The sequence below is a fragment of the Siphateles boraxobius genome, unplaced genomic scaffold, assembly GCF_051911475.1.
Source record: "Siphateles boraxobius isolate OS27281-9 unplaced genomic scaffold, OSU_SipBor_1 1, whole genome shotgun sequence".
Classification (NCBI taxonomy): Eukaryota; Metazoa; Chordata; class Actinopteri; order Cypriniformes; family Leuciscidae; genus Siphateles; species Siphateles boraxobius.
The window spans coordinates 26,097,388-26,123,676 of record NW_027508699.1 but is presented as its reverse complement, the minus strand read 5'-3'; the positions used below and the strand labels follow the sequence as shown (position 1 = coordinate 26,123,676).

Genomic DNA, 26,289 nt, shown 5'->3' with positions numbered 1-26,289 from the left:
CCTCAATTGCACGAGAGTAAGCTGCTAAAGTTACTAATTTGCAATATACAACTACGAAGTTCTTACCTGTGTGTCATGACGTTTAGGTTGAAGCAACAATCCAAAATCGTAAAGAGAAGGCAAAATATGCGTTGTTTGTGGAAAAATGATCTTAAGTTAAAAAGTTTTTCTTAAATGTCTGTGGCGTCCTCGAGTGGCGAGCTTCGTGATTGCATCATTAGAAAATTGCGTTGTATGAGTCCAAAAAATGGAAAACATTTTCCCAAGAGATCGGTTCCGTACGCATTACAAACCGAACCATTCCGTTGGTTGGACCATTTTTCCTGCCGACCAAAATCCGCGCTGGAGCGAACACCACAATGTTGCGCAACATCAACTGGCAAATGTAATGAAAGCGGAACGAAACTCATTATTTTGTGCTTTACGGACCATTTATCATTTCGGACAAATATCAGTGCAGCCCGATCCGATCTTGAAGCAACACTGTTACTACATAAGAGATCCAGTAAACAAAGCATTTGAATTCGCCACTTAAGTAATAACATCGCTACGAGATCTAGTGAGAAGCGTTACAATTTCTCCATTATTAACTGATCAAACAGCGCTGATGTGGAAACCAGGAGAAAACATTATTCCATGAATGAACTAGTTATAGGTTTTAAGTCCACAGATCATTCACCATGGATTTAATGTAGTAACACTAACTTGTAATCATGGAAGTTTGGCGGAAATATTCAAATGCTTTCAAGTACGTCACACATCTTTTTCCAGCACTTCAAAACTCAAATGTAATATGTTATTTAAATTTTATTTTTAATGTGATGACCAAAACATTATTTGTTCATCCTTCAAAGATTACCCCCATTTATAAAACTAAAAGTTTCAAGATGTAGAAAAACTCACAATTATTTAAAAATATTTTTTCTATTAATAAATAGGAAATTTCTATGGCATTGTTTGCGGCGGGGACAGACATTTTTCCCAGCACAGATACTTAATTTGATCCAATAAATCCATGGCAACCTTAAAAAAGGTGTTTCTTTATCAGTTTCAAATTTTAACTTTTGACCAAACTGTCATTTTGATGATATAATTTGTAATGAAAGTAGGTGTATTAAATAAGAAAAATACTAAATTAAAGTTTTGCACCCCACTATTCACTGAAATCATTTTGGATAGAAGCAGCTGCTAAAAGAATACTTTCTTTCTTGGGTCAAAATATTGTGTCTATCAGATGCATTATTAGTGCATTTGTTCATTTGTATCATACCAAAAAACTTATGAAAGTGTAAAATCTCTGAGAGTGGGATGTCTTAAACATGTGTGAACGCTCATCACAGGAGATTAACTCTCAATAAATATCAATGCAGTGGAAAGGGAATGTTGAGGAGGAGGGCTTGCTGGTGCACGCTAACAGCACAGATGCATTTATTTCTAATCCTAGAGAGAAATGAGAGATTAAAAGCATTGAGTTGCAGAGCCCTCCAGTGCACGAACAGCCCCACTACGTGTTGAGAGATGAGCGTTGGCAATAGGGGCCCTAAATCCCCGTTTATTGTACGGCGTAAACACAGTCTACTCCCTTGCTTCAGCAAACACCACGGACATAATGGAAGCATCTGACAGAGTGCCCGACTCTTAAAGCTCTCTTTCATTAGCCTGTGTTTGAGTTCATTCTGATGCATTGAGTCAATGTTTGTACAGAAACTGAATAATCTTCATGTTGTGTAGCATTCTGCCTGCTTTTGTTAGTAATAAGGATCCAAGTTCACTGGGATCAAGTCATTCCCGATCGACTTGTGTACTCATTTTTTCTGAAAAATGAACTTATACATCTTTGTTTGCACCAGGTGGTCTGGAAAGAGTAAATCTGAATGGCACTGCTTTATTTTTGGTTTTTCATGATGATTTTTATGTGCAAGTAATATTTGTGTATGTCACTGAATTAAACCAAGACTTATTATGTCCTTAGTTGCTCTCAACTTGACAAACTTGATAGTGTATCAGGTTTTTTTTTTCAGTTAGTAAGGGTCAAAATGTCTACATTTTATCAAGTTTTTTATGTTCTCATTGTTGAATAGCACTTTCTGTCTATCCATCTGTCTGTGAAATTCGCAATGTAAATGTGTTTGTATTCAATACAACTTAACACAGTCATGACAGCCAATTGTAAGCTTAACAACAAGTGTCTTTAGTGGCAGACGAGTGTGAGTCGCATTTCTCCTTCCCTTCCTTTTTATTCCCTCTTATCCTGTCCTCCTCTCTCCACCCTTTTTTTCCCGTCTCTTCCTCTGCTCTCCTCTTGGGTGGTCTCACCTGGCTGGCCCAGGGGGCAGCCAAGCAGAACTGGAAGTGTCTGTGGGTGGCCTGACCTCCCTGTGCCTCTCCTCCAGTGCAGTGCAGAACCACGGCCTACTGAAAGACCCAGCGTCAGCAGCAGTGACACTCAGATGATCCAACAGCTGACGCCCACTCCAGATCTTCACATGCTCTGCAACTAAGACAGGCCGCTGATACAGCCTTCCTACACTACTTCCCTCCCTGTGTTCAAGAGGGCACAGCCGTTGTCAGGCCTCAGGCATTTGGCCACTTGTCCCCTCAAAAATAGAAACCCCGGCTATGAAATGTTCAGTGGTTAGAACTGCAGTGACAGATCGATTTACTTGGGTGGTTTACGATGGGTGGGCTGGCATTGGTCGCATTTTTTGCGTTTCATCCCCGTACATTCCTGGTTGACTGTGAAGTCATTGTAAATGTTTGAATGTTTTGGCGATAGCCATTTTTGTGGTTGCTTTGCCTTCAGTCCCAGAGTAAATAAAAGAAACACAGAACGGAGTACACATTTCCAGACATTCCCTGCCCATTGGCTAATTTGAACCACAGCAGTGACCAGTCTTAAAGGGGTAGTTCACACAAAAATAAAAAAATACATGTTGTCATTTAATCAACCTCATTCATGTTGTTCCAAACATTTAAGTATCATTATTTTTTCCATACAATGAAAGTCAGTGGAATCCAGTGGGGTTTTTTTTGGACCCCAGTGTCTTTCAATATATGAGCAAAAAGAATATAATCGTTCTTCAAAACATTTTCTGTAAAAGAACAAAAGTCATACAAGTTTGAAACAACATGAATGTGAATAATTTACAGAATTGCTGTTTTTGTGTGACCTACTCCTTTAATTCAGTGAAATTAAAAACTGGTAACTGGGAAATGTGTAAAATGTGTGTACAATTTTTCCATTTTGTTCTAAATTTGGAATATGGGGGAGGGATTTTTGCTTTTTAGGATAAAAAAATCTCACATTTGCCACAATTTGATCTTTGTTTTGGTCAGACAGGTGGTTTGTTCCTTTTACGCAACACTTTTCTTTTTTTTTCTTTTTTTCTATTTTGCTGAGCAAAACTTTTCTCTATTGAGCAGTTTTTTTTTGGTTTTTTTACCAAACCTGGACAGCGCACGTTTACACACAAAGTGGTTACATCATGCATTTGTAAGTTTTAACTTTAAATGTACTATTTCTATTTGATTTGTCTCTTGATGTAACTTAGTGATATTAAATAAAATGTTTGAAAACAAGCTGTTAATTCAGAAGTCACTAATTTAAGCACATTAACCAAGAAATTCTGTAAAAAAAACATGTAAAATCTCATGCAGAACAGGTCAATTATTTCTATTGTAATAGAAAATAAAACAAATTAAGCAGTTACAATGAGATGGTTTGGGACGACCATAATGTGTTTTTGTACGGTCTTTTATTGGCAACAGACAGAATTCACAGAGCCATTATTTACAACACCATGGTTTTGGGAAACCTGGATAGGCTATATATGGTAGCCCAATTTTAAAAGTGCAATTTATAGACCTGTAAAACGTATGTAATCAAATTACTCCATGGGCATTTTTATAATGAATATAGATTTTTCTTCCTTTTAGTACTTTTTAAAAAAGATCCTTGTGCTAAATTCATAACCAGTAAACTACAAACAACTGGAAAATCACGAGGCCTTTGAAAATTGTTGTGGGGCCTTGGAGTAAAAATGCTGGAAGTCTCTCAGCAACTTTTAGCAAGGACAGAGTAGCCGCTATATTATTATCTTTTTGCCAGCAGACTCTCCTCTGTTCGTTTGCCAAACTGTTTTTTTTAAACGGGTGATTCCCAGAGGTTTGAGATTTAGTGTGCCATCATGTCAACCTTTCTCACTCGTTGTGATTCATAAACACTTAAAATAGGGTAAGACACAAATATGTTTTAGAAGAAGAATTGATGTATTGACTCAATATTTTTTTTTTACATTTTGAACAAAATTTTTTCCATAGTGTACCTAAAATTTTAATGAAAATGCAAAATGTAAAAATAAAAACCAATTCAGTGTATCAATAAAATCTTGAATAGTGTCTCAATGAAACTAAAATAACACTGGCTTGAGATCCACTGTAATAGACATTGCTGAAAAGCACAGCCCCTCGGTCCGATTACTTTAATTAAACGCTGGCAACAGTGTTATTATATGCTTAATATAAATAATTAGAATAAACAATTCTTCTGCCAAGTTATGTAGTTCATTAGTCTAACTGAAGACATTTTACGGTTGGCGAACAATGTAGTAATTTAAGTAGATGGGTGATGGGTGTATCAGCTGTTGTACAACTGCTTTGAATGTGCTTTGATATTCTATGATATGGACATCTTTTCTGTATTGTATTGTTTCTTATTTTTGTGAACAAAGAATAACAAAAAATGTTGTACGGACTAATACATTTTACAATAGCTGAAGTCTGAAGCATATCAGATTTTCTCCCCAAATTAGTGCAGAATAAGAAAACATTAGTGCGGAATGTGTGTGGCTTTGGTTTTGCGAGGTTTTAAATGTGCATTAGCTTGAAGTCATTCTGGGTTTGCAGTGGTCAATGGAAAGGGATTGTTCTCCTTCCTCAGTAGCACAGTTAGCTCATTCTAAACGGACAGCACTGTGCACCCTGTTATCTTTTGAGCATGTGTGCTCCGGTGGCTCCTGGGCCTTCTGCCCTAGGGCCAGAACAAGAGACCCGGAACTGTATCGGAGCGGAGCGTCACGGTAGGGCCTCTCCCTGGGCCTCCCCAATGAGGCATGCAGCTCTCCCCGAGCCAGGCACGCTTTAACGGGCTGTTCCCCACTCCCGCTCCCATGTTTATTTATCCACAGGCCTGAGATGGACAGACCAGATGGGAACCAGACAACTCAAACAGAAACAATGGCAAAGGCGAGCAGGATTTATCACTAGGTTCCCCTCCATGCCTGCGCTCACTCATACACACACTTAGGCACACATGTGCACATGCAAACTGAGGCAGAGCACAGTGCTTATTCCAGAGACTGGGTCTCTCGTTTTCTCACGTCATTCTCATATCATTTTTTTAAACTTTTCTTTTGTTGCGCTGACCATCACCATGAGTCTTTATACAAGAAGCTGGCTGCCTTAGTCCATGGAAATGTCTGTTTGGTCTGAAGCATTGTGAAAATGTTTTGCATTGGCAAGAACCTCTTACATTTTCCTTAAAATATGTGAAAACCTGATTGTTGTTGTAATGTATCATCCAGTTTTAAGAAAACAATATAACATTAAGTAGTCAGTAGTATGTTTGGCTAAAATAGCATGAAATAGCCTGAAAGGTTGACCTTGAAATATTGACCTAAGCCATGGCAAGATAAACCTAACATGATGTTAATGTGCTGATGGTAGTCTATTTAGATGATACCGACCCAAACCGGCTATAAATCAAACCTATCTAAGCTTCATTAACATCGCAGAACAAGTTGTGCTCCAGGATCACTGGTACTTTTTTGAATCCTTTGACCATACTATATCGTTTTATTCTTATTTTTATTATGCGTGTACATATGTTTTTATTTTCTGTGAATGTACACATGATTACTGTACTTTTAAGACTCTTGTATTTAAATGGCCTCTGGTTTGATCAACTAATCTCTGTACTGGCCTTAATCATAATGTCATTTAACTTTTATTCTATGTTTTTGAAGATGAAATTGCTATTAATATAAATGTTGGTGGTCATATGTCATGATGATTTATGAATGACCAGTTTGGGCTGGATTGACCTGGTGTGGGAGCTTTATGTTGTGATTGAGTATGTCTTTAAAGTATATTGAACTTTTTTATGCTGTTTTTCAGAGTGTCCGTAGCAAATACTTGGAAAAAATTCCCCACTGCCACAAAAGAACACTTTTATTCAAGTATTTAAACCCAACTGATGATTTAAAACCCTGAAAGTAATCATTCTAATTATGTGTAGAGAACATAACGTTCGTCCAGTGGACATTATAATCAAATTGTGGGTGGAAAATCTGGATTGTTCTGTCTTGATTCTGGTTTAAATAGGATTTGTCTCTTTTTCTCTCCCACAGACAGACATCTTGGTGGTGAGCTGTGATTTGATAACAGATGTTGCCCTGCATGAGGTTGTGGACCTCTTTCGTGCACACAACGCTACCCTGTCGATGCTCATGAGCAAAGTCCATGAATTCACAGAGACTGTCCCTGGCCAAAAGGGCAAGAAGAAAGGAGGTACTATCACTCATACACATATGATTGACAAGGAAAACGATGGTGTGGTTTTGAACGAGTGCTGTTGTTGCACTGTTTCCAAACTACTATTTATTGACCGTTTCCTCTTTCACTAATATAAACTGAAAATGCATCCCAAAGGCCTGTATAATTTTGCATTCCTGCAGATCCTTCGGGTTGTTGACTGGTGTCGTAGATTTTTCCCTAAACCTAACTACGTCCTATTATATTTATACTTTAGTGCGTCTACACATCGACGTCTACTGAGCCTACTAACCCTAACTTTGCTGCGCAGCTATAATAACCAGACAGACTTCAGCAAATGTCCTTTAAATGCTTTAATCACGGCCGGGAGAGTACTTGAGCAGTTCTCAGAGAATCTCTCCCCAAGAAGAAGCTTTAAGCACGGCAGGAGGATCTCAGACAATGTAGAGAGAATCCCACCAGTAAACACGAATTCGACAATTTTTTATAGAATAGGGGGATGGGTGTTAATGACATGATGCATTACATAATTTCCCTACAATTTGATTGGTTCGTCTTATGCAAACCCTTCTGTTACTAAGTAGGAGCAACTTCTGTTTTTGTGATTACTTCATAATAACCACAAGGTTTCAAGTTTAGACATCTGTCTAGTTTCTGTTATTTTTACACTCACACAACCAAAGTCATGAGTTTTCACCAAAGGGGAAACATTTCAAATTCAAAAGCATATGAATGTTGTTCCTGCAAGAAAAACAAATGTTAGTTATGATTAATTAAAAAATCCATCACACTGGCCATGTGTCTTCTGCCAAAATACAGTTTAACTATACTATCTCTCGCAGTAGTATTTTACGAGTTCGCTATGACCGATTGTAATTGTGCTCTGTGGCAGGAGAACAGAGGGACTTTGTGGGAGTGGACGTCACAGGGAAACGGCTTCTGTTTATGGCCAATGAGGCAGACCTGGAAGAAGGCCTTGTTCTCCGGAAGTCCATCATGCGCAAGTAAGTGTCAACATCACTTCAGGGCTACTTTTAAGTCCACTTTTTATGCCCTTCCATCCATCTCTTCACTCAAATGTACGTCATTGCTTGCGTTGCACGAGTGCCCACTTCTGGCTGATCCCTTGCTATGGGTTGAAATGGAATGCCCTAAGCCCTTGATAACTTGCAATTCGCTATGGAGCTGATTTATTATTTACATTTTTACATTGTTCATTTTTGTTTTATGCAGCATTCTAAAGCCCTTATGTATGCTTGAGCTGTTGGAAAAAAATACAAAAATGAAAAAGATAATACTGTGTAAAAACAGTCAGCTTAAGGTATAGTCTTTATTTATTTATATGGGACAATGCATATTCATGAACGTACAATAAAAGTTGAACGTAAATACGCCGGATTTAGCACAATGCTAATTTCCATCCGTAGTCCCAAACAGTCAGCTTAAGGTAGCTACAAGTTAAATGTCAAAATAACTCCAATGTCATACACTAGAGTTGTGTGGGGTAGTGGTAAATTAAGCGCGATATGCTGTGACGTCAGTCGTTTTGCATTGTGGTTTATGGATCTGCCTGAAGTGTATATGGTAAATAAACTCTCTCCCTTGGTCAAAATCAAGCGGTCGAGGCTTGAGGGTTTGTCAAAATAAAGTTATGGTGCCCATTTGACGAAGTTGACTGCACTTCAAAATGGCAGTGGAGAATTGCTTAGGGATGTTTGCGAGTGTATGTCTAAAAGTGGAGTTAAACGCATTGGGATCGGTTCGTAAGATCGGCCAACCAATCGAGTCATTGAATGTGATTATCGGCCGATCGATTGGAATATCCCGTTTTTTTTATTATATAATTTTCTTTCTTTTTTTAAATCCAATACATTCATAATCAGAGCCATTTGAGATATTGATCTAGCCTTCTAATAAAAAATGGCCATTAATGCACAATACTTTGGACTTCTTGTCCTAGGGAAATGCGTTCGGGCATTTTGTTGTCCGGTTGGGTTTACTTTTCATGCTGAAAATTGACTTGGTCTGTCTAAATACAATTTAAAACTGCTACCCTCAGAGAGGCCTCACGGGGCGATGATCTGCTGTTTTACTGCTGGCTAATACAACTGGGGCCTCCTCCACACTGGCCTGTCATAAGTGCTGTCTGTCAACCCTGCTTTAACAGGCGTGTCCTTTCTTAACTGTTGATCCAATCCTTCTTTCTGACCCAACACTGCCTTTCTGTCCTGTGTTTCTTTCACAGTTTCTCTTTTCTTTGGATTTTCTTTTTGTCTGAGGTTTTAGAGCTATCTGTATTATTTCCCAGAACTATGGGGAAATATTCTACTTTTTTGTTTCATTTTTATTAGACTTCTATTTAATGATTATTTAATGTATGAGTATTTCATTTTGTCTTCTCATCTGTGAATGTTTTATTCATGTTTAAGTGCAGATATATTCTCATATTTTAAGATAGTATAATTTAATCTTAGTATAAGGCTGTAAGCTTACTCTGTTGTTTTGAACCAATAATCGGAACAAAAAGCAGTGGGAGGATGTGCATATCACTTCAATTCAATCAATTCTGTCTCCATTAATGTTGTTATTCTTTAACGGTAAAATGTCTTTATTAGAACTGATTTGAAAGCTTAGGATTTAACCTGAATGTTTACATAATGAAAGTTACAAGCACTTAAACTTTCAACAGTTGGGGCTTTTGCACCAGAGGAACCTTTTCATAGTTCCTAGAACTATTGGCGAAAGTACCCAGATGCCGGCGCGTTCGCACCGCAGGAACTAAGCTAAACATGATCATGTATATCTGCTCAGCAACACTGGACATCAACCACACGACATATGCTAATAACCTTTCATATACTGTCTACTTTCTATTTATAACAGTTCTATCTAATAACGTATTAGACAGGACTTTTAGACAGATTGTAAACTAATGAACACTGAGAATGCAAGCACTGTTTGTTTGCTCAGGCTCTGGCGTTCTTAGTGCCATCAAAATAAAGGTCACTGCAACGAGCGCGGCTTACGTCACTTCAAAGTTCCTACTGGCGGTGCGAATGCAACAGGAAATGTTCCTAGCTTCCATTAGTTCTCGGGGAACCACTCGGGTGGATAGTTCCTAGAACTAAGTTCCTAGAACTATCCGGTGCGAAAGCCCCTATTATCAGTGATAAAGGAAAAGTTCTCAAAGCAGGCAAAGTTATTTATTAAGCTACATGATTAAATATACAGACAGCCAAATGGAACAACATACTGAATAGAAAAACTTAGCTGAGCATAAGAGGCTGTAAATGCCTTTCTTGTAGAATGAGGTTATGCACTGGTGTGCGGAAGTGGCAACGGGGTTAAACAAGCCTTTCTCCAAGATCAACAGTTAGCTTTTCTTCTTATACCCTGAGCAAAGCATTGTTAAACATGAGTGGAATTCAAACAAAATACAAATGACAGGAAACCATAAGATATGACAAATGGGTGGTGATCACGAGGGGGAGAAGTACATTAACATATTGTCCTCAATGCATGTTAATAATTGTACCTAAGTACATCTCTATTAAGTTCGCTGCCATTCAGTTCAGTTTATAACCTGTAAGATGAGAAAACAAATGTGTACTGTGAAGCAAATGGTATACATGTGTCATTGAGGTGTAAATGACTCCATCTCCCCAGACAGAACCATCCTGTACCTGGAGTGTCCCAGCAAATCCTCAATAGGCAAATTGATGAATCCCTTGCACTAGATAGGCATAGGCATACTGTGATGATGAAGGCCATTGTAGCATGTTTTATTCACATGCATACCTTTAAATAGAATTTAAAAAAAAATCTATTTTAATATATTTTAAAATATAATTTTTCTTGTGATGGCAAAGCTGATTTTTTTTAGCAACCATTACTCCAGTCTTCAGTGTCAAATGATCCTTCAGAAATCATTCTAAAATGCTGATTTGGTCCTCAAGGTACATTCTACATCTTATTTTCAGTGTTGAAAACAGTTATTATTTATAACAGTTAATATTTTTTGCAGAAACTGTAACAAATTTTTTTTTTTCATTCTTTGATGAATAGAATGTTTAAAGAACAGTGTTTATTTAAAATAGAACATGTTATCTTTTGTGAATTTACTGTCACTTTTTATCAGATGAATAAAATTTATTAGGGTGTGCGTTCACACTTGTAGTTCGGTTCTATTGGTCCGGACCAAAAAAGAAAATAATACAATTAGTCATGGTTTGCTTAACGTTCACACTGTCATTTTTTGTAAGTATTTTTTGACAGATCTTACCAAACATCCAAAACAATGCTGTCTGCTGGGCTAAATGCGCTCGTTATGTGTGTGTACGTGTGATTGGAATTTTTTATCAGAGTTTATAAAATGTGTTAAGTCTAACCGCACCAGAGTTTGTTTTGTTGATATGATATTGTCTGATATGACTAGAGACTTATTTTAATCTAATTATTTTTAAGTCTCCAGTCATATCAGTGGCATAAAAAAGGTGCCCCAGTTACTCCAACCCCCCCTACCAGCCTTTTTAATGTTATCTGATGCTGTCATTTCAGTGTTTAAGACCTGATGTTGGCAAGGCTCCTCAGATTGTCAGCACCTTGGGTGGGGTCTGTACTTTGGGCTCTGGAGGCCAAAGGCCCTGTCGTTCCTGGTTGTGGGGGTGATCAGGGGTCTGGGAGTAGGAGAACTGTAGGGCTCTGCATGCGGCTGTGTTGGTAGCTCATTTGGGGAGTCGTTGCCACTGTAAACCTTGTCTTGTAATAGAAGGGTTGCAGCAGCTGTTAGCATGTTGTACGTTGAGAGGGAGACTAAACACTCTGCCTGATCTGATGTTAAGTAATGTATTGTACCAGTCTAATGCACTTATATTTTCATAATATAAGCAGACATTAAAAGTATAATCATTAAATAATTATTTGAGTCAAATCTTGCATATGCCCAAAAATTGTGCATATAATAATGTCAGAATTTAAAAAGTGTTCTAAAAAGCTTTATGCAATATATATTTTCTTTAATTTTAATGTGGGGTTGGAATATAACCTGGCCATTTCTTTTTGTCCCCCTTCTCAAGGACACAGGATTTCTCAGTACGGTTTGAGAGATGTCTGCTAATGTTTAACATTACTTCAGATACTGTTTGTCTGCGTTTTCTCTGAGCCTTGACATTGTCTGCATGTGTGTTTATACAGGCACAGTGAAGCCTATATATGCAATCTACATGTTTTAAGCCAGTCCTTTTTATTTATAAGACCTGAACACAGTCTTCTCTGTATCATTATTGCTTAAAGGGATACCTTAAAGGTTCTTAAAGGTTATTGTTTAAAGGTTCACCCAAAAAAATTACCCTGAATTACTTTCTTTTTTTAAAACAAAATAATATAATTTGTACATTTTTCTTTTGTTTCCACAGAAGAAAGAAAGTCATATTTATAAGTTTCAGGTTTAAAAAACATGTGCGAGAGTAAATTATTATTTTTTATTATGGGATGAACTATCCCCTTAAAATGTTGTTGTTCTATATTGTTGGAAGTATTTTAGACGTAAAGATGTGATGGTGACCAGGGTTTGCCAACTTTGGTTGCCTGGCTGGATTGAACTGGAGCTGGTGCAATCTTTAGGACTCCCATTCTGAGGTAGAAACAGGGAAGCAAAAAGAGAAGTATCAGCGTAGTTGCTGTTAAAAGCAAAAAGAGAAGTATCAGCGTAGTTGCTGTTAATAGCATTTTAGTCAAAAGATGATTATGTGATGATTGTACTTTTTTTCATCATATAATTGTAGTAAGTTAATGAGAAGCATTATGTGAATGATTGGTTAAATAGATGTGCCTTTAATCTAGATTTATGCCAAACTGTTGCAAAAGGGAGATATGCACACAATTGTGATGTAAGTTATGTGCTGAGGAAAACTTGTTTTGATTGCTTTAAACTGTTAAAGCACACTTTCTTCACTTGACACGTTAAACGGCTCAAATGAAACTTATGAATATAAGTCCCTTTAAAGTTCAAGACAATTTGGGTCATAATCTTTTCTCAGTGTGTTTTGCTCTGTGGCATCTGCCATTTTTAAATACATCTTATCTTACAAGCATGTTTTTCACTTCCTGTGACAATGCGAATTTATCCGGTCAAATTGAACATTTACATACCACAAACAATCTTCATGTTCTTTGATTGGCTGTTGACAGCTAGTAAAGAATGTAGTATCTGTGTTAGACCAAGCAGGTCCCGTATGAGAGCATGAGCCAGAAAGCATGCGTCTCATGCCAAATGCATGAGAGTTGGCAACTCTGCAATGACCGACAGATTTCTAGCATTACATCATCACATCATCATAAGAGACAGCAACAGTGTTGAAGTACATCTTAGTGGTGGTCCTTTTGTGTTTCTAGGATTGAAGAAATATGTGAGAAAAAAACATTTTGGATATTGGTTTTATGTGATCTAGTAGCAAAACAGACCAAAACTGTAACACATGTGACATTAACTGGAATTGATTTCTGCAGATTCCAATCTCATACATCTTGCTTTATTTTCAACCTCATATTGTTTACAGATGAGGTCTTATTCTCTGTGAGACAATTACTGTGTTGTTTAGTATTATTTAATTTATTTATCAATTAACTTTACTCATTTTAGTACTTTTTAGTTAGTTACCAAGGCAATATTTTGGCAAAAGTAAAAAAAAAAAAAAAAAAAGATACTATTTTCTTTTCATATTATTTAAATTAATTTTAAGTTGTTTTAGTTTATCGATAACAACACTGGACTGTTTTGGCCCAGAGCCCATCACGTTATGATCTGATCAGATTATATTAAGTGCCTCACATATACATAGACTTTCTAATGTATTTGCACAATTGTGGTAACAATGTATTAGATGCTCACAGGACACGCTCACAGGACACGCTCACATACGTGACAAAGTGGTAGTGCTCAGTTTGTGAAATTGCGGTCACAACTCTTGGTTTCCTATTTTCTTTCACTAACTTGCTGTAGCCCACTAGATTTAAACTTTCTAATTGTCAGAAATCTATAAAGAATATATCATACAGGAAACATGTATGTATCTTAGTCTGGCAGCCAGAAGCAGTAAACTTCCTCGGACAGCTCACTGAAAAGGCATGTTAACATTGCTCCTCCTTTTGCTTTGTTAAAGCTGCGAGTGTTTAATAGTGTTTAACATTGTGCACAATCCAGCTCTCCCTCCTAAACACGCTGCTCAAACATTACACTCTCCAGACTGGCTGAGGATGTTTGAGAGTAAGGTGTTAGCCATATGTCCTGTGCTAAGATTTACCAACCCGTCAAATGCAGACTCGGCTGTTGTCTTTCTCTTCCAATGTTAGTCTGTTAGTTATTTAACCTGCCGATTCAGACGAGTGATCGCAGAACAAAGGCCTTGCGTCTTGCGTTTATCTAGGATAAATTTGCTCAGGCTCCATTGACGGCACACTGTGTGACGTATGACCTCACTGTGCTGTAATGCAGATTTTTTTGTGCTGGGCTTTATAGTAAGTACTAAGTAGTAAGCTATTAAAACTAATAGTGTGTCACTCACAACCCTGGAGGCCTTTCCCATGTTTTTGTCATCCTTGTCAGCTTGAGAAGGAAGCAGACTGCGAGGGAAAATTATTTATCGATGGAAACTGTTGCTGACATTTGGTGTCATAGTGGAGCATTACGCTATATGACATTTAATGACATTTAAGTAAATTTGTTTTTGTCTCTATTAGTCACACAGTCAGCAGACCGTAAATAATAGGGAAAAGTAAGGGAAACTGATTTGCAGAATGTTGCGAGCTGGATTCAAACCTGTGGCACCTATACGAGCACTATGGATCAACTGTTTATTTCCTCAAAAACCGTGCCATAGACCAGTGGTTCTCCACCTTTTTGACTCAAAGGCCCCTCTTTGTAGAACACAATATTTGAAACTCCTCCTTCATATACACCAAATTATTTCTGATATTTCTGCTGCAATTGACAAAACTGTTGTTGATTGTATATTGAATTAATTCCTGTGGTTAATTTAATATAATAAATCAATATATCATTAATTTTGTGATTCGAGAAGTTATGTATTTCAGAAAAGTAGTTATTGTGGGAAATTAAAAAAAGAAATATGATTTCAGTTTACATCTTCATTTTATGCATTTATCTTTATCATTTTAATTTAGATTAGAGTTTGATACTTTTAATATATTAATAATAATTTATTCATTTAAATTCTTTGAAAATATCCCGGGGCCTCCTAGTGTGCCCTGACCCCCTGTTTGAGAACCACTGCCATAGAATTTCCTTGAAGTTATTGTGTATCTTTGGTTCTGAATATCATGAAGTGAGTAGTTTGATTGAAAAGTTATTCCTAGTTGTTTTGCACTGTGAGCTTTGTATTGTCTGCACTCCATAAACAGCACCTGTTGCTGGTCATTTGGCAGTCTTGTCTTCTTCCTGACCCTCTATTCCCCTCTCTTTAACACTCATTCCTCATTCAAAACCACAAGGATCTGTATCCGTTACTCATCATGCCTTCATTCGGCCCATCATTCTCTCTGATTCACTTATTCTCCTGCCCGCAGGTGCCAGACCATGATGTCACATGTTGGGTGTTCCCATAAATCAGAGTGTCATGCCTTTGTTCATTCCTCACCTCCTTTGGATCTCTCCCTGCTTTCTGCGTGTGTGAGCCTAGCACATTGGTACCATATGTAGCCGAAAACATCTGAACGTTCCTCAGTCTCCGCACGCACTATTCCTGATTTTCAGGAATACAGCCACTGCTGGCTAATGGAACGACTTAGTGTCATCATAATTTATTTCGTATGTATCCACACGCATACATGCCCTGATTTACAAATTGCGAGTCTGTTTTTGAGATTTGGGTGAGTAAACACTGCAGCATTTCAGGCTCTCAGTGTGTCATCCGCTGGAGGGAAACAGTAAAGCTCTTGAGACGAGATGGTTCTCTTATGTTCTCGCTTCGTAAATGTCACGGGGGGTGGGCGGGTCCTCCTGTTCTGTGTTTACAGCAGGTCGCCCGGCATAAAGCCTGCATGTCTGGAAGGGTGGGAGTGGAGTTTAAAGGTGTGATACCACAAGTGATAATGCTTCTCTTTTGCAATTAAAAATTTTTTTTTGTTTGTTTGAATTATTTTCATATATACACTACCATTTAAATGTGTAAAGTCTCTTCTGCTCACCAAGACTGCATTTATTTGAACCAAAATACATTAGAAACAGTAATAATGTGAATTATTTTTTTTTACAATTTAAAATAACTAATCAAAATGCTATTTATTCCTGTGTTGGCAAAGCTGAATTTTCAGCATCCATTGCTCCAGTATTCAGTGTCACATGATCCTTCAGAAATCATTATAATATGCTGATTTGCTGCTCAAGAAACATTTATTATTATTATTATTATTATTATTATGAATGTTAAAAACAGTTTATAAATTTTTTTTCTCAGTATTCCTTGATGAAAATAGAAAAGCTTTTGTCTTTACTGTCACTGTCACTTTTGATCAATTTAATGCATCCTTGCTGAATAAAAGTATTTATTTATTTCATTTCTTTCGCCCCAAAAAAATTCTTTCCATTCAAACTTTTGAATGGTATTGTATAATATAAATAAATATAAATGAGGGGAAAAAAGAAAAAAATATATAAATTATTTTATTGTTATTTTTTTGTCCTGGAGACATCTCAAATGTACAAATCTTCTGAAAGTATTAATTTATTATTTACTTTTACATTTTTAGACATTATATTACAGTGTAACAATTCTTGTGAAAAGAGTAATCAACTGTATTTCTTTCTTTTTTTTACATTTTAAATTATTGTTTAACTTATCAAATTTACTTATCAAATTCTTAGCATAATTGTATGGAATTAAAATATTAATTAATTAAATCATTAATTAATTAAAAGATTTTCAATTTGAAAGTTTATTGAATTTCATCTCTTAGCATGATTGGCATAATTGCCTGCAATTTTTTGTGGCCTTTTTTTCCACCCTTTTTTGAAATCGTGAACCTTGCTGTTCGTGCTTTGCACTGCACCTTAATACACTTGAATCATCTTGAATTGAGGCCATTGAGAAAAACCTTTACTTGAAGTAAAGACTATTCTCTCCTCCAGACATATGAGTTTGTGTATGTGACTGGAAGTCCTCATGTTCATCTGACAGCTTAACTTGCATTGCTGTCTAGTCTGCTTTACGTTTAATAACACTTCGTGTTGTCCGTCAGGATGCACTGGACTCTTTCTCCACGTGAATCGTTCTGGCCCCGGGGCAGCCATTTTGTGGGCCTCTTGTGGCACTGTGGAGGGGCTCCGGGAGCATTTTCATGTCAATGGCAGGCTATAAAACAGTCTGGGGGGTCTGTCGGTGCTCCTGACATCTCACTACTTACAAGCTGTGGAAGCAAACTTAATCTGGCTGGAGTTGCCATGGTATTTTCTTTTTTATTATTTTTGTCTGAGATTTTATAGGGATACTACATCATTTCTTCTCTTTCATGTCACTTCACTTGTCTTTCACTTGTTATTCCTATTTTGGGGGTCATTATAATTCTCTTACAGTACCTCAAAGAGACCAATTAGGTTGGGAGTGAGACAGGAAAATGAAAGGCTGCATGGGACGTAAAGGCAAGCTATATAGTCTAATTATAAAACATCTGAGGAAACAAGGGTAGCAGGGTGCCTTACAATGTTTTTGTCAGAGCTGTTATGTATTTACTTTGTTTCACCATCAAGCACGTTCCACGTTCACCCTGGGTGTTATTCTGGAGGAGCCGCAGCCTCCTTCCACACATTTACTGTAATTATTTTTTATTTGCACCCCAAGATGCTAGTCTTCACTGCCCTCCCTTTCTCTGACACTCTTTTTTTTATATATCACTCTTTCAGACATCCCAGAATGCTCATCAAGACCGGCCTTCTAGATGCTCACCTGTACTGCCTGAAGAGATCTGTGGTAGATTTCTTAGTACACAACAAGTAAGTTAGGATTTCCTAGTTTCAAGAAGAGTTTCACATTTTTTTCCGTGTCCTTGTTTCGTGTCACTGAAAAAGTTTTGAATGGTGCGGTAATTAAAGCAAAAGGAATATTAACAAAATCATGTTAATTTTTCCATTTAACTTTTCACTCAAATTGTTATGATAGTTTCATTTTTCTAATAATGTGTTACATCAAAATGTGCAAAAACTGATCTGTTTTTTTCCTGAAGCAGTTTCACAATGTGCCACCTGAAAGCACCTTCTCTGAATTTTTACTAAAACGCTAGCCATCTAAAACATTACCATCTGTTAAATCTGGCTTTACCATATTATAAACTGATGTTAGGGTGGACATAGGTCATTAAAATTGGGGTTCAATTGTATTGCGGGACTTTTAATGAAATGCAAAGAGCAATTTGAAGGCGTGCAAGTTCTTGGTGTAATTAATGAACAAATAAACATAATAAATAAAGTATATGTAATACTTTTTATTTTCTTCACTATAATGAATCACTTTCATTTCAATTTGGTTTTACTGTAAAAGCATAAATCGAAAAACAAAAATTGCTCCTTGCGCTTCATGGCAAGCATCTTATCAGCACCACTTTCACATAAACAGTCTTCTCTTCATCTAGTCGTTCCGCTGTGTATCTAATCTTAGAGAGTGTCCCTGTGTCCTCTACAGTCCACCCCTCCATTGCTCCCATAGCTCTCCATTCATCCTCTCCAATAGCCCTCCATTCCCCTGCCCCTCCAGTCCCCTTTGTGCTCCTGTAACTGACATTGTGAGGCCGGGCAGCCTGCTGTAAAGTGGTGCTGTGCATGGCCTCTCTTAGGTCCTCTCCCGCTCACATACTTGAGAAAAGCGTCAGGCTTCTCTCCGCTTTGACATTTTAATTCGCTCTCCCCCTGATATAAATATCATTTCATCTAATCTGCCCCCTCCCAACCCCCCTCCTCTCCTCACTTTCCCTCATCAAAGTAGTTTGACTTTTTTATGCTGCCTTTTCTCTCTCTCGTTCACATTCTTTTTTCCCCATCCATCCCTCCCTCCCTCCCTCCGACTCGCTCTCTCTCTCTCTGTCGCCCTTGAGCCTGCAGTGCCATGGAGTACTAAAGGAGAAAATGGACATAGTAACTGTTGTTTCTCTCTCTGCATTCAGATGGAAATTCTAATCTTGCCTAAAAGAAAATAAAGAGAGAGAGGGAAAGAGAGACTGGTTTAAGGAGGTGGTGGAGATCTTGAATTGCTCCTCAAGCATACATGATTTTTTTACAACCATGATTCAACTCTTAATACCTTCAGGAGACCATAAATTCAATTGTTCATTAAAATAAGAACATTCCTCTTTTGCAGGGTCTGTGAATGCGGTTTAATTTTGGATTTCAGCATGATTTATCACATTCATTAATGTTTATTTTAAAAAAGAAAATTATTTTTATTTATTATTTATAAAAATGAATAATTTCAAAATGTCCTTCCATTCCACTCTACTGCCACAGTAATGTCTTTAAATCAGTTAAATGATTAATCAAAATGATTGAATAATAGCATAAACACGACTTGCATTTGCTGAGAAAAATTTAAATTTTTCTATATGTTTTTTTTTACAGGTCTGTGACTTCAATCAGGGGAGAATTAGTGCCATTTTTGGTGCGTAAGCAGTTCTCCAAGTCTTTAAACTCCCCAAATGCCACAGAGGATGCAGGGAAGAATCAAAAACAACAAGATGCTCACAACAATTTGGGTAAGCTTCCTCTTGTAATGACTCACATTTGCACAATTCACATTTGTCAACCCTTTTAAGAGAGTGTTAAGTGTACATAATAATCGGTGACAATTCACAAACACAGAGCTCCTCAGCACCAGTAAAGATGAGCCGTTGCTCCAACTTGCCCGGGAGAGGTCGTGTTGGAACGATCATCGTGGAGACATGAGCGAGGCCTACCATGGCGGAAAGCTACGCTGCTACGTTCACATCATGGAGGAGGGCATGTGTTACCGTGTGAACACGCTTGCAGCTTACATAGAAGCCAATCGTGTGGTAAGTACAAGCCGAAAGAACTGTTTTAATGGCACAATTTTCACTAAATCTGTGAATAAGGTTATTTGTCCACAGTTAAAACAGTTGTTTGATACACTGGTTCAGCTGTAATGACTGCACTGAATTGTGGGATTGTTTCCCTTATCCCTTAGGTTCCAAAGCTATTTGAGGACCCTTCAATCCATCCGACTGCTGTGGTCACAGAACGCTCTTTGGTGAGTCCCATAGGCACGTCACTAATATGTTGGCTGTGTACAGTAGGATTAAAAATGCATATTTTTTTTATATACCTCATTAAAATCTATTAAAGTCACATTCTGTTATTGGAATAGTGCAACAAATAACACCCCCCCCTCCCCCCTTGTTTTTGGATGTATTTTTTCCGTACATTTCTCCCATTGTGATTTCAAAAAAGTCTTTGTTAAAGAGTTATAATCCAGTGAATCACAACTACATTTTTCCCTAACTTAACAAAAAAATCAGGCAAAAAGGACTTTACTTAACGGCTTTACATGCATGCACACATGCATGTATAGGCTACACACCAGAGCATGTGAGTGGAGCGGAGCGGTGTGACGCCTAAATATAACTTAAACTTAAAAGCAAGTTTCATATTTGTTTGAATAATGTATTTTTTTATTTCATCTATGTTGATTATACACTCACCAAAAGGATTATTAGGAACACCTGTTCAATTTCTTGTCAATTTCTCATTAATGCAATTATCTAATCAACCAATCACATGGCAGTTGCTTCAATGCATTTAGGGGTGTGGTCCTGGTCAAGCCAATCTCCTGAACTCCAAACTGAATGTCAGAATGGGAAAGAAAGGTGATTTAAGCAATTTTGAGCGTGGCATGGTTGTTGGTGCCAGATGGGCTGTTCTGAGTATTTCACAATTTGCTCAGTTACTGTGATTTTCACGCACAACCATTTCTAGGGTTTACAAAGAATGGTGTGAAAAGGGAAAAACATCCAGTATGCGGCAGTCCTGTGGGCGAAAATGCCTTGTTGATGCTAGAGGTCAGAGGAGAATGGGCCGACTGATTCAAGCTGATAGAAGAGCAACTTTGACTGAAATAACCACTCGTTACAACCGAGGTATGCAGCAAAGCATTTGTGAAGCCACAACACGCACAACCTTGAGGCGGATGGGCTACAACAGCAGAAGACCCCACCAGGTACCACTCATCTCCACTACAAATAGGAAAAAGAGGCTACAATTTGCAAGAGCTCACCCAAATTGGACCGTTGAAGACTGGAAAAATGTTGCCTGGTCTGATGAGTCTCGATTTCTGTTGATACATTCAGATGGTAGAGTCAGAATTTGGCGTAAACAGAATGAGAACATGGATCCATCATGCCTTGTTACCACTGTGCAGGCTGGTGGTGTAATGCTGTGGGGGATGTTTTCTTGCCACACTTTAGGCCCCTTAGTGCCAATTGGGCATCGTTTAAATGCCACGGCCTACCTGAGCATTGTTTCTGACCATGTCCATCCCTTTATGGCCACCATGTACCCATCCTCTGATGGCTACTTCCAGCAGGATAATGCACCATGTCACAAAGCACGAATCATTTCAAATTGGTTTCTTGAACATGACAATGAGTTCACTGTACTAAAATGGCCCCCACAGTCACCAGATCTCAACCCAATAGAGCATCTTTGGGATGTGGTGGAACAGGAGCTTCGTGCCCTGGATGTGCATCCCACAAATCTCCATCAACTGCAAAATGCTATCCTATAAATATGGGCCAACATTTCTAAAGAATGCTTTCAGCACCTTGTTGAATCAATGCCACGTAGAATTAAGGCAGTTCTGAACGCGGAAGGGGGTCAAACACAGTATTAGTGTGGTGTTCCTAATAATACTTTAGGTGAGTGTATGAAAAGGGAACCGCATTAGATGAGTAATATAGGATTATAAGAATATATTGGGAGACATTTGGAGTGGGTCAGACATGATTTTGACCACTTAATTAAGTTTTGTTTTCTATAAAGCCTTTCTTTAAAGTGAATTTTGTTTTGTATAAATTGTATCTTAATTTTAATCAATGTTTCATCAACCAATTACCTGGATTTAGTAAATAAGAAGCAAGTATAGCAGACAATATAATCAGGACACGGAGGCGCCGGCGCGATCACTTGCATCGCACGTGAACTGGAGCTCTTCTCATAAATGAACCGAAACTCAGCATATAGGCTACTTGCTTCACAGACCTGAGAAATATATCTATAGAAAGCTTGAAATGTCTACTTTTAAATAAAACGATTCAGAAAGAAAAGAAACGGGCTACTCTCTGCTTATAATTTGTATGAATTGTGCATTTCTCTCTATAGGTGCGTTCACTACTGCGAAGATGGCGAGTCAGCATCGTCAACTTTATCTTTGCAGCCGACACTGACACAGAAAACACTAGTTTATTATAAACAATTAAAATGTCTCATGCATAATCATTACTCTTGCCGGTTCTTTGTGGCAAGCTTTATGCGTATATACAGTATATACAGTATATATACACACACACACACACACACACACACACACACACACACACACACACACACACACACACACACAGACAGAGAAATTTGAGTATTTTGAGACCATAGAAAGATTTGTCATTTACAGTGCTTACATAGAGGCCAGTCGTGGGAGTGGGCGGAGCTAAAGGACTTTTTGGGTGCTTGGTTTTTTTATATAGTTTTTCCACCAGGAATTCTGCTATTAAATACAGTTATTTTAAAAATAAGCTGTAATAATGCTGGCTGACAGCTTCAGCAAAAGCAAATACCGTGGAATATCAACCTTGTAGCTCACAGTAGGTCTGTCTTTAAAGGTTTATGAGATTATCAATTTCAAATAGAGTTTTCACCTCCAGAACCAGCCTGTTGCACTCCATACATTCATCCTAAAATAAAGTTATGCTGTCTATTTTATTAGGTTGGAAGTGACAGCATTATTGGGCCATCTTGTCAGATATTAGACAAGACATCAATCAAGCGTTCAAATGTTGGCACATCAACCACAATCAAGGAGAAGGTGAAGATCATCAACTCCATCATCATGAATGGAGTCACTATTGAAGAAGGGTAAGTGATTCTGACTGTTTGTGAGAATATGATGCAGAAAAAGCCTCTTTATGGGTAATTTATTTTTTTAAATCAAACCCAGACAGGATGTTTAACAAAAGTAACGTTTGCTTTCTTTGAATGGTGAAATTTAATAATATTTGAAAACATAGATCTACTGATAAACTAAATATATTAATTAAGTAAATAAATTATGTTGCTGCAATAAAAATGATGTCATATACATTGCAGAGACTTCTGGGAAAAATTTTTTGAAAGAAGAGTCAATGAATTTTCCATGATCCTTACCAAGTGATCACAACTGACTGTAAGAGTAATATGGAGATTACTCCATATTGGGGAATAGTGGGGAAACTTGATTTTAAAATGAACATGATCTGAATTACATTATTTGCTTAAATCAATTAAGGCTGGACCAGAATATTCGAATATTCGTTCGGTGGGTTGGTATTCGATTTGAAAATTTGACATTCGAATATTCGTTTTTTTTTTTGTTTTTTTTTGCACACCTGGGATCCCCCGCGAAACGGTTCTCACTCGCGCTTGAATAAGGCCGGCGACACACTGGCTGCATGGCGTGAGCGTCTCAGCTGTGTGGCATGTACGTTTTTATTTCAGCTCCCATGTTAACAGGTTGGAGTTTGCACACTGCCTGTGTGAAACACGCGTCTCAGGCGCGGCTCGAGCCACGCGGAAAATGCGTGCATGCTAGAAATAGAACCGACGCCTAACTGCAACGGGAGTGTTCTCTGGCTAGAGCGCAGAACAGCGGAGTTTGTATGGACCGAAGTGCATGCCTGAGCTTGTGTTTTGGGTTAAGCTGCGTTGCTTTGACATTGTGGAAAATAGAATAATAGAAACAAAATGTATTAGCCTTTTACCCGTTATTATCAATCTAAATTAATCTCGTTTTTAATTTAACTTAATTTCGTTTTTCTTTATTTAAATTTTGTTTTTTCTTTAAGTTTCATTTTTCTTTATTTAAATTTCGTTTTTTCTTTATTTAAGTTTCATTTTTCTTTATTTAAATTTCGTTTTTCTTTATTTAAGTTTCGTTTTTCTTTATTTAAGTTTCGTTTTTCTTTATTTAAATTTTTTTTTTTCTTTATTTAAATTTCGTTTTTCCTTATTTAAATTAATTTTTTTCTTTATTTAAATTTCGTTTTTCTTTATTTAAATCTACCCTTTACTGTGTCAGTAATTTGTTAGTCAGAAAAATATTAGACTACCTTAAAAGTATTGCTTAATTTAACAGACCTGTGTGTGTGCGTTTTATATCATAGTGGAGTGTCCGTTCTCGAAGCATATAAACCCTGCCCGCGTGAGATGCGCTGCTTCCCGCTCGCGCTGTTCTGTAGCTGACTAAAAGTTTGTTAATTCTGAATGTGTCGCGTCTCGCGTGTCCATCTATATTGCACCAAATGCAACACTGCACTCCCTTGTGAAGTCGGTTGGATGAATGGTTCTCGAAATAATCAAAATGCAAAAAGACAGACCAACACAGAGATTCCTGCCTTTATTAGTGAAAAGAATATGTTCAGCCCCCTCTCGCCGAAGCTTCGAATATTCGATGTTCATTACTACCAAAGCTTCGAAGCTCAAAAAATGGTATTCGGACCAGCCCTAAAATCAATCAGACTTCAGACAGAGTCTATTCACGGGATTGGTATATCGACCTTAAATTTAGATAAAGTAAAACGTATATTGCCATTCAAAAGTTTTGGGGTTGAAAAGATGTTTGTGTCCAGTCTTTAGTGCCACATTATCTTTTAGAAATCTTTCTAATATGCTGATTTGGTGTTTCAGAAACATTTTATTTTATTATAAATTTTGAAAGTGGTTGTCGAATATTTGATGAATGGAACAATTTATTTTAAATAAAAAAAACATTTTAAGAATGCAAAATTCTTTACTGTCACTTATTCCTAATTTAATCCATACATGTTGAAAAAAAATCAAAAATGACTGACCCCAAACATTTTAACAGTAGTGTACATAGTGCACAAAGCTTTTGCAATTTAATACACCCCTGTGTTTTCCTGTACCATCCACAGTCTAGGATGACAGACAGATTGGCTGTCTCCAGCATATTTAGTGGTCTGGATGAGATGTCCAGCATGTAGAAACAAAAGTTCAGATTTTGTCAGTTAGGTTAAAAGTGGGTTTGACGTAGAATTAATGCGCAGAGAGTCTGACTCGCTTCTGCCTGCGGGTGGTGTTGGGGTGGATGCTGCTGCTTTTTGTTGTGTTGAGAAAAAGCAGAAAATAGCGTTGTCAGACCCCTAAAGGTGTTTGCTGACCCTGAACAGTACCCCCGTACAACAAATTCACAGAAAAGTGATGAATGTAGATGTAATGATTCCCAAAGAAACAAGTGTCTCGCTACAAGTGTTACATGCTCGCGAGTAAAAGAAGCCTCATCAAACATTCACATCTCGCTAAACCCGGCCGACTCTTGTTCAAGGGTTTTACTCGCATGCTTCTTTTCTGAGATCATTCTTGTGAATGAACAATGGAATTTTTTCTTTGCACTCCACTTTTTTTCGCCCAAAACAATTTAGATTTAAGCTGATTTGGGTTAATGGCGATCTCACTTGCCATTGAACACAAACTGTCCCAAATCAGGACCCTGTTAGGTAGAGACAGAAGGGAAGAGCTTTGGTTTAAACCACTTTTTTCCCTTAAAAGGGGGGGGGGGGGGGCTGGGAGCCAATGTGGCGGCCCTCGTGTACGAATTAGCCTGTGCATGAAGAGCATAGTGAAAGAATATAGAGAAAGATAGAGGAAGGAAAGAAAGGAACAGCAACAAAACAAAAAAGTAAGAAGGGATTAGGAAATCCCTGGCATTTAAAAGCGCCACTTGCATTTTTCGGCCCTTTGTTTGCATGTAGGAGTGGTTGTTTACAAAGCTCGGGAGGTCGGGTTGATGGGGGGGGGTTGCTGATGGTGGGTTGTGTGGGTTGAGGGCGAGGAGGGCGAGGAGGGGGGTCACAGCAAGGAGGAGCATAGTGTCAGTAATTAGTGGTATTTCAGCAACTACATCTTTGGTGGTCTCTCTGTTCAAAACTCGAATCCTTGTAATCTCCCATCTACCCCCTCTGTCACACCCGCTCCCTCTCTTTCTTCAAACCTCGCTCGCTCTCGCTCTTGTACACACCCGTGCACCTGAATAGAGCGCCCTGTGTAGCTGCCAACAGAAACCTGCCTCCGTCAGCTACAACACGGCCGCACTGTCCGACGCTCCTTGATCTGGAAAACGGGACACCCTGTACGCTGTCCCTGTTCCGTGAGGCAAAAATCTTGGAGTATGTTGAATAAAAAGTTGTGGTTGTAAATTTTGCATTGCTTTATGGTTGGGGGAGGTGAGAAATGGCACTTCCTGTAGGTCCTGTGACATTTGGACCGCAGAAAGTAGCACTAAAACGCTTTTGTACGTCAGACGACGATGTTGTTTTTAATATATATGCTAATGCCGCCTAAAGGAAAATAAACCAGGCCTGGTGAAAACATTGAGGTATCAGGTTTCAGATCGGCGTGGTGGTGATGCGGAGGGGGATGTAATAGGGTCGGGTGAGGAAAGGACAAGACCCTCA

At 38.0% G+C, this 26,289-nt stretch overlaps 1 protein-coding gene across 1 annotated transcript in view; it reads left to right on the top strand.

Moving 5' to 3' along the window:
* Positions 1-26,289, top strand: part of eif2b3 (eukaryotic translation initiation factor 2B, subunit 3 gamma) — a 42,862-nt gene that overhangs the window by 10,092 nt on the left and 6,481 nt on the right. Inside the window, exons 4-10 of the mRNA XM_077231562.1 lie at positions 6,408-6,567; positions 7,445-7,556; positions 17,468-17,557; positions 19,172-19,305; positions 19,412-19,602; positions 19,755-19,817; positions 22,548-22,696. Coding sequence (XP_077087677.1) covers positions 6,408-6,567; positions 7,445-7,556; positions 17,468-17,557; positions 19,172-19,305; positions 19,412-19,602; positions 19,755-19,817; positions 22,548-22,696 — 899 coding nt within the window. The remainder of the gene's footprint in view (positions 1-6,407; positions 6,568-7,444; positions 7,557-17,467; positions 17,558-19,171; positions 19,306-19,411; positions 19,603-19,754; positions 19,818-22,547; positions 22,697-26,289) is intronic.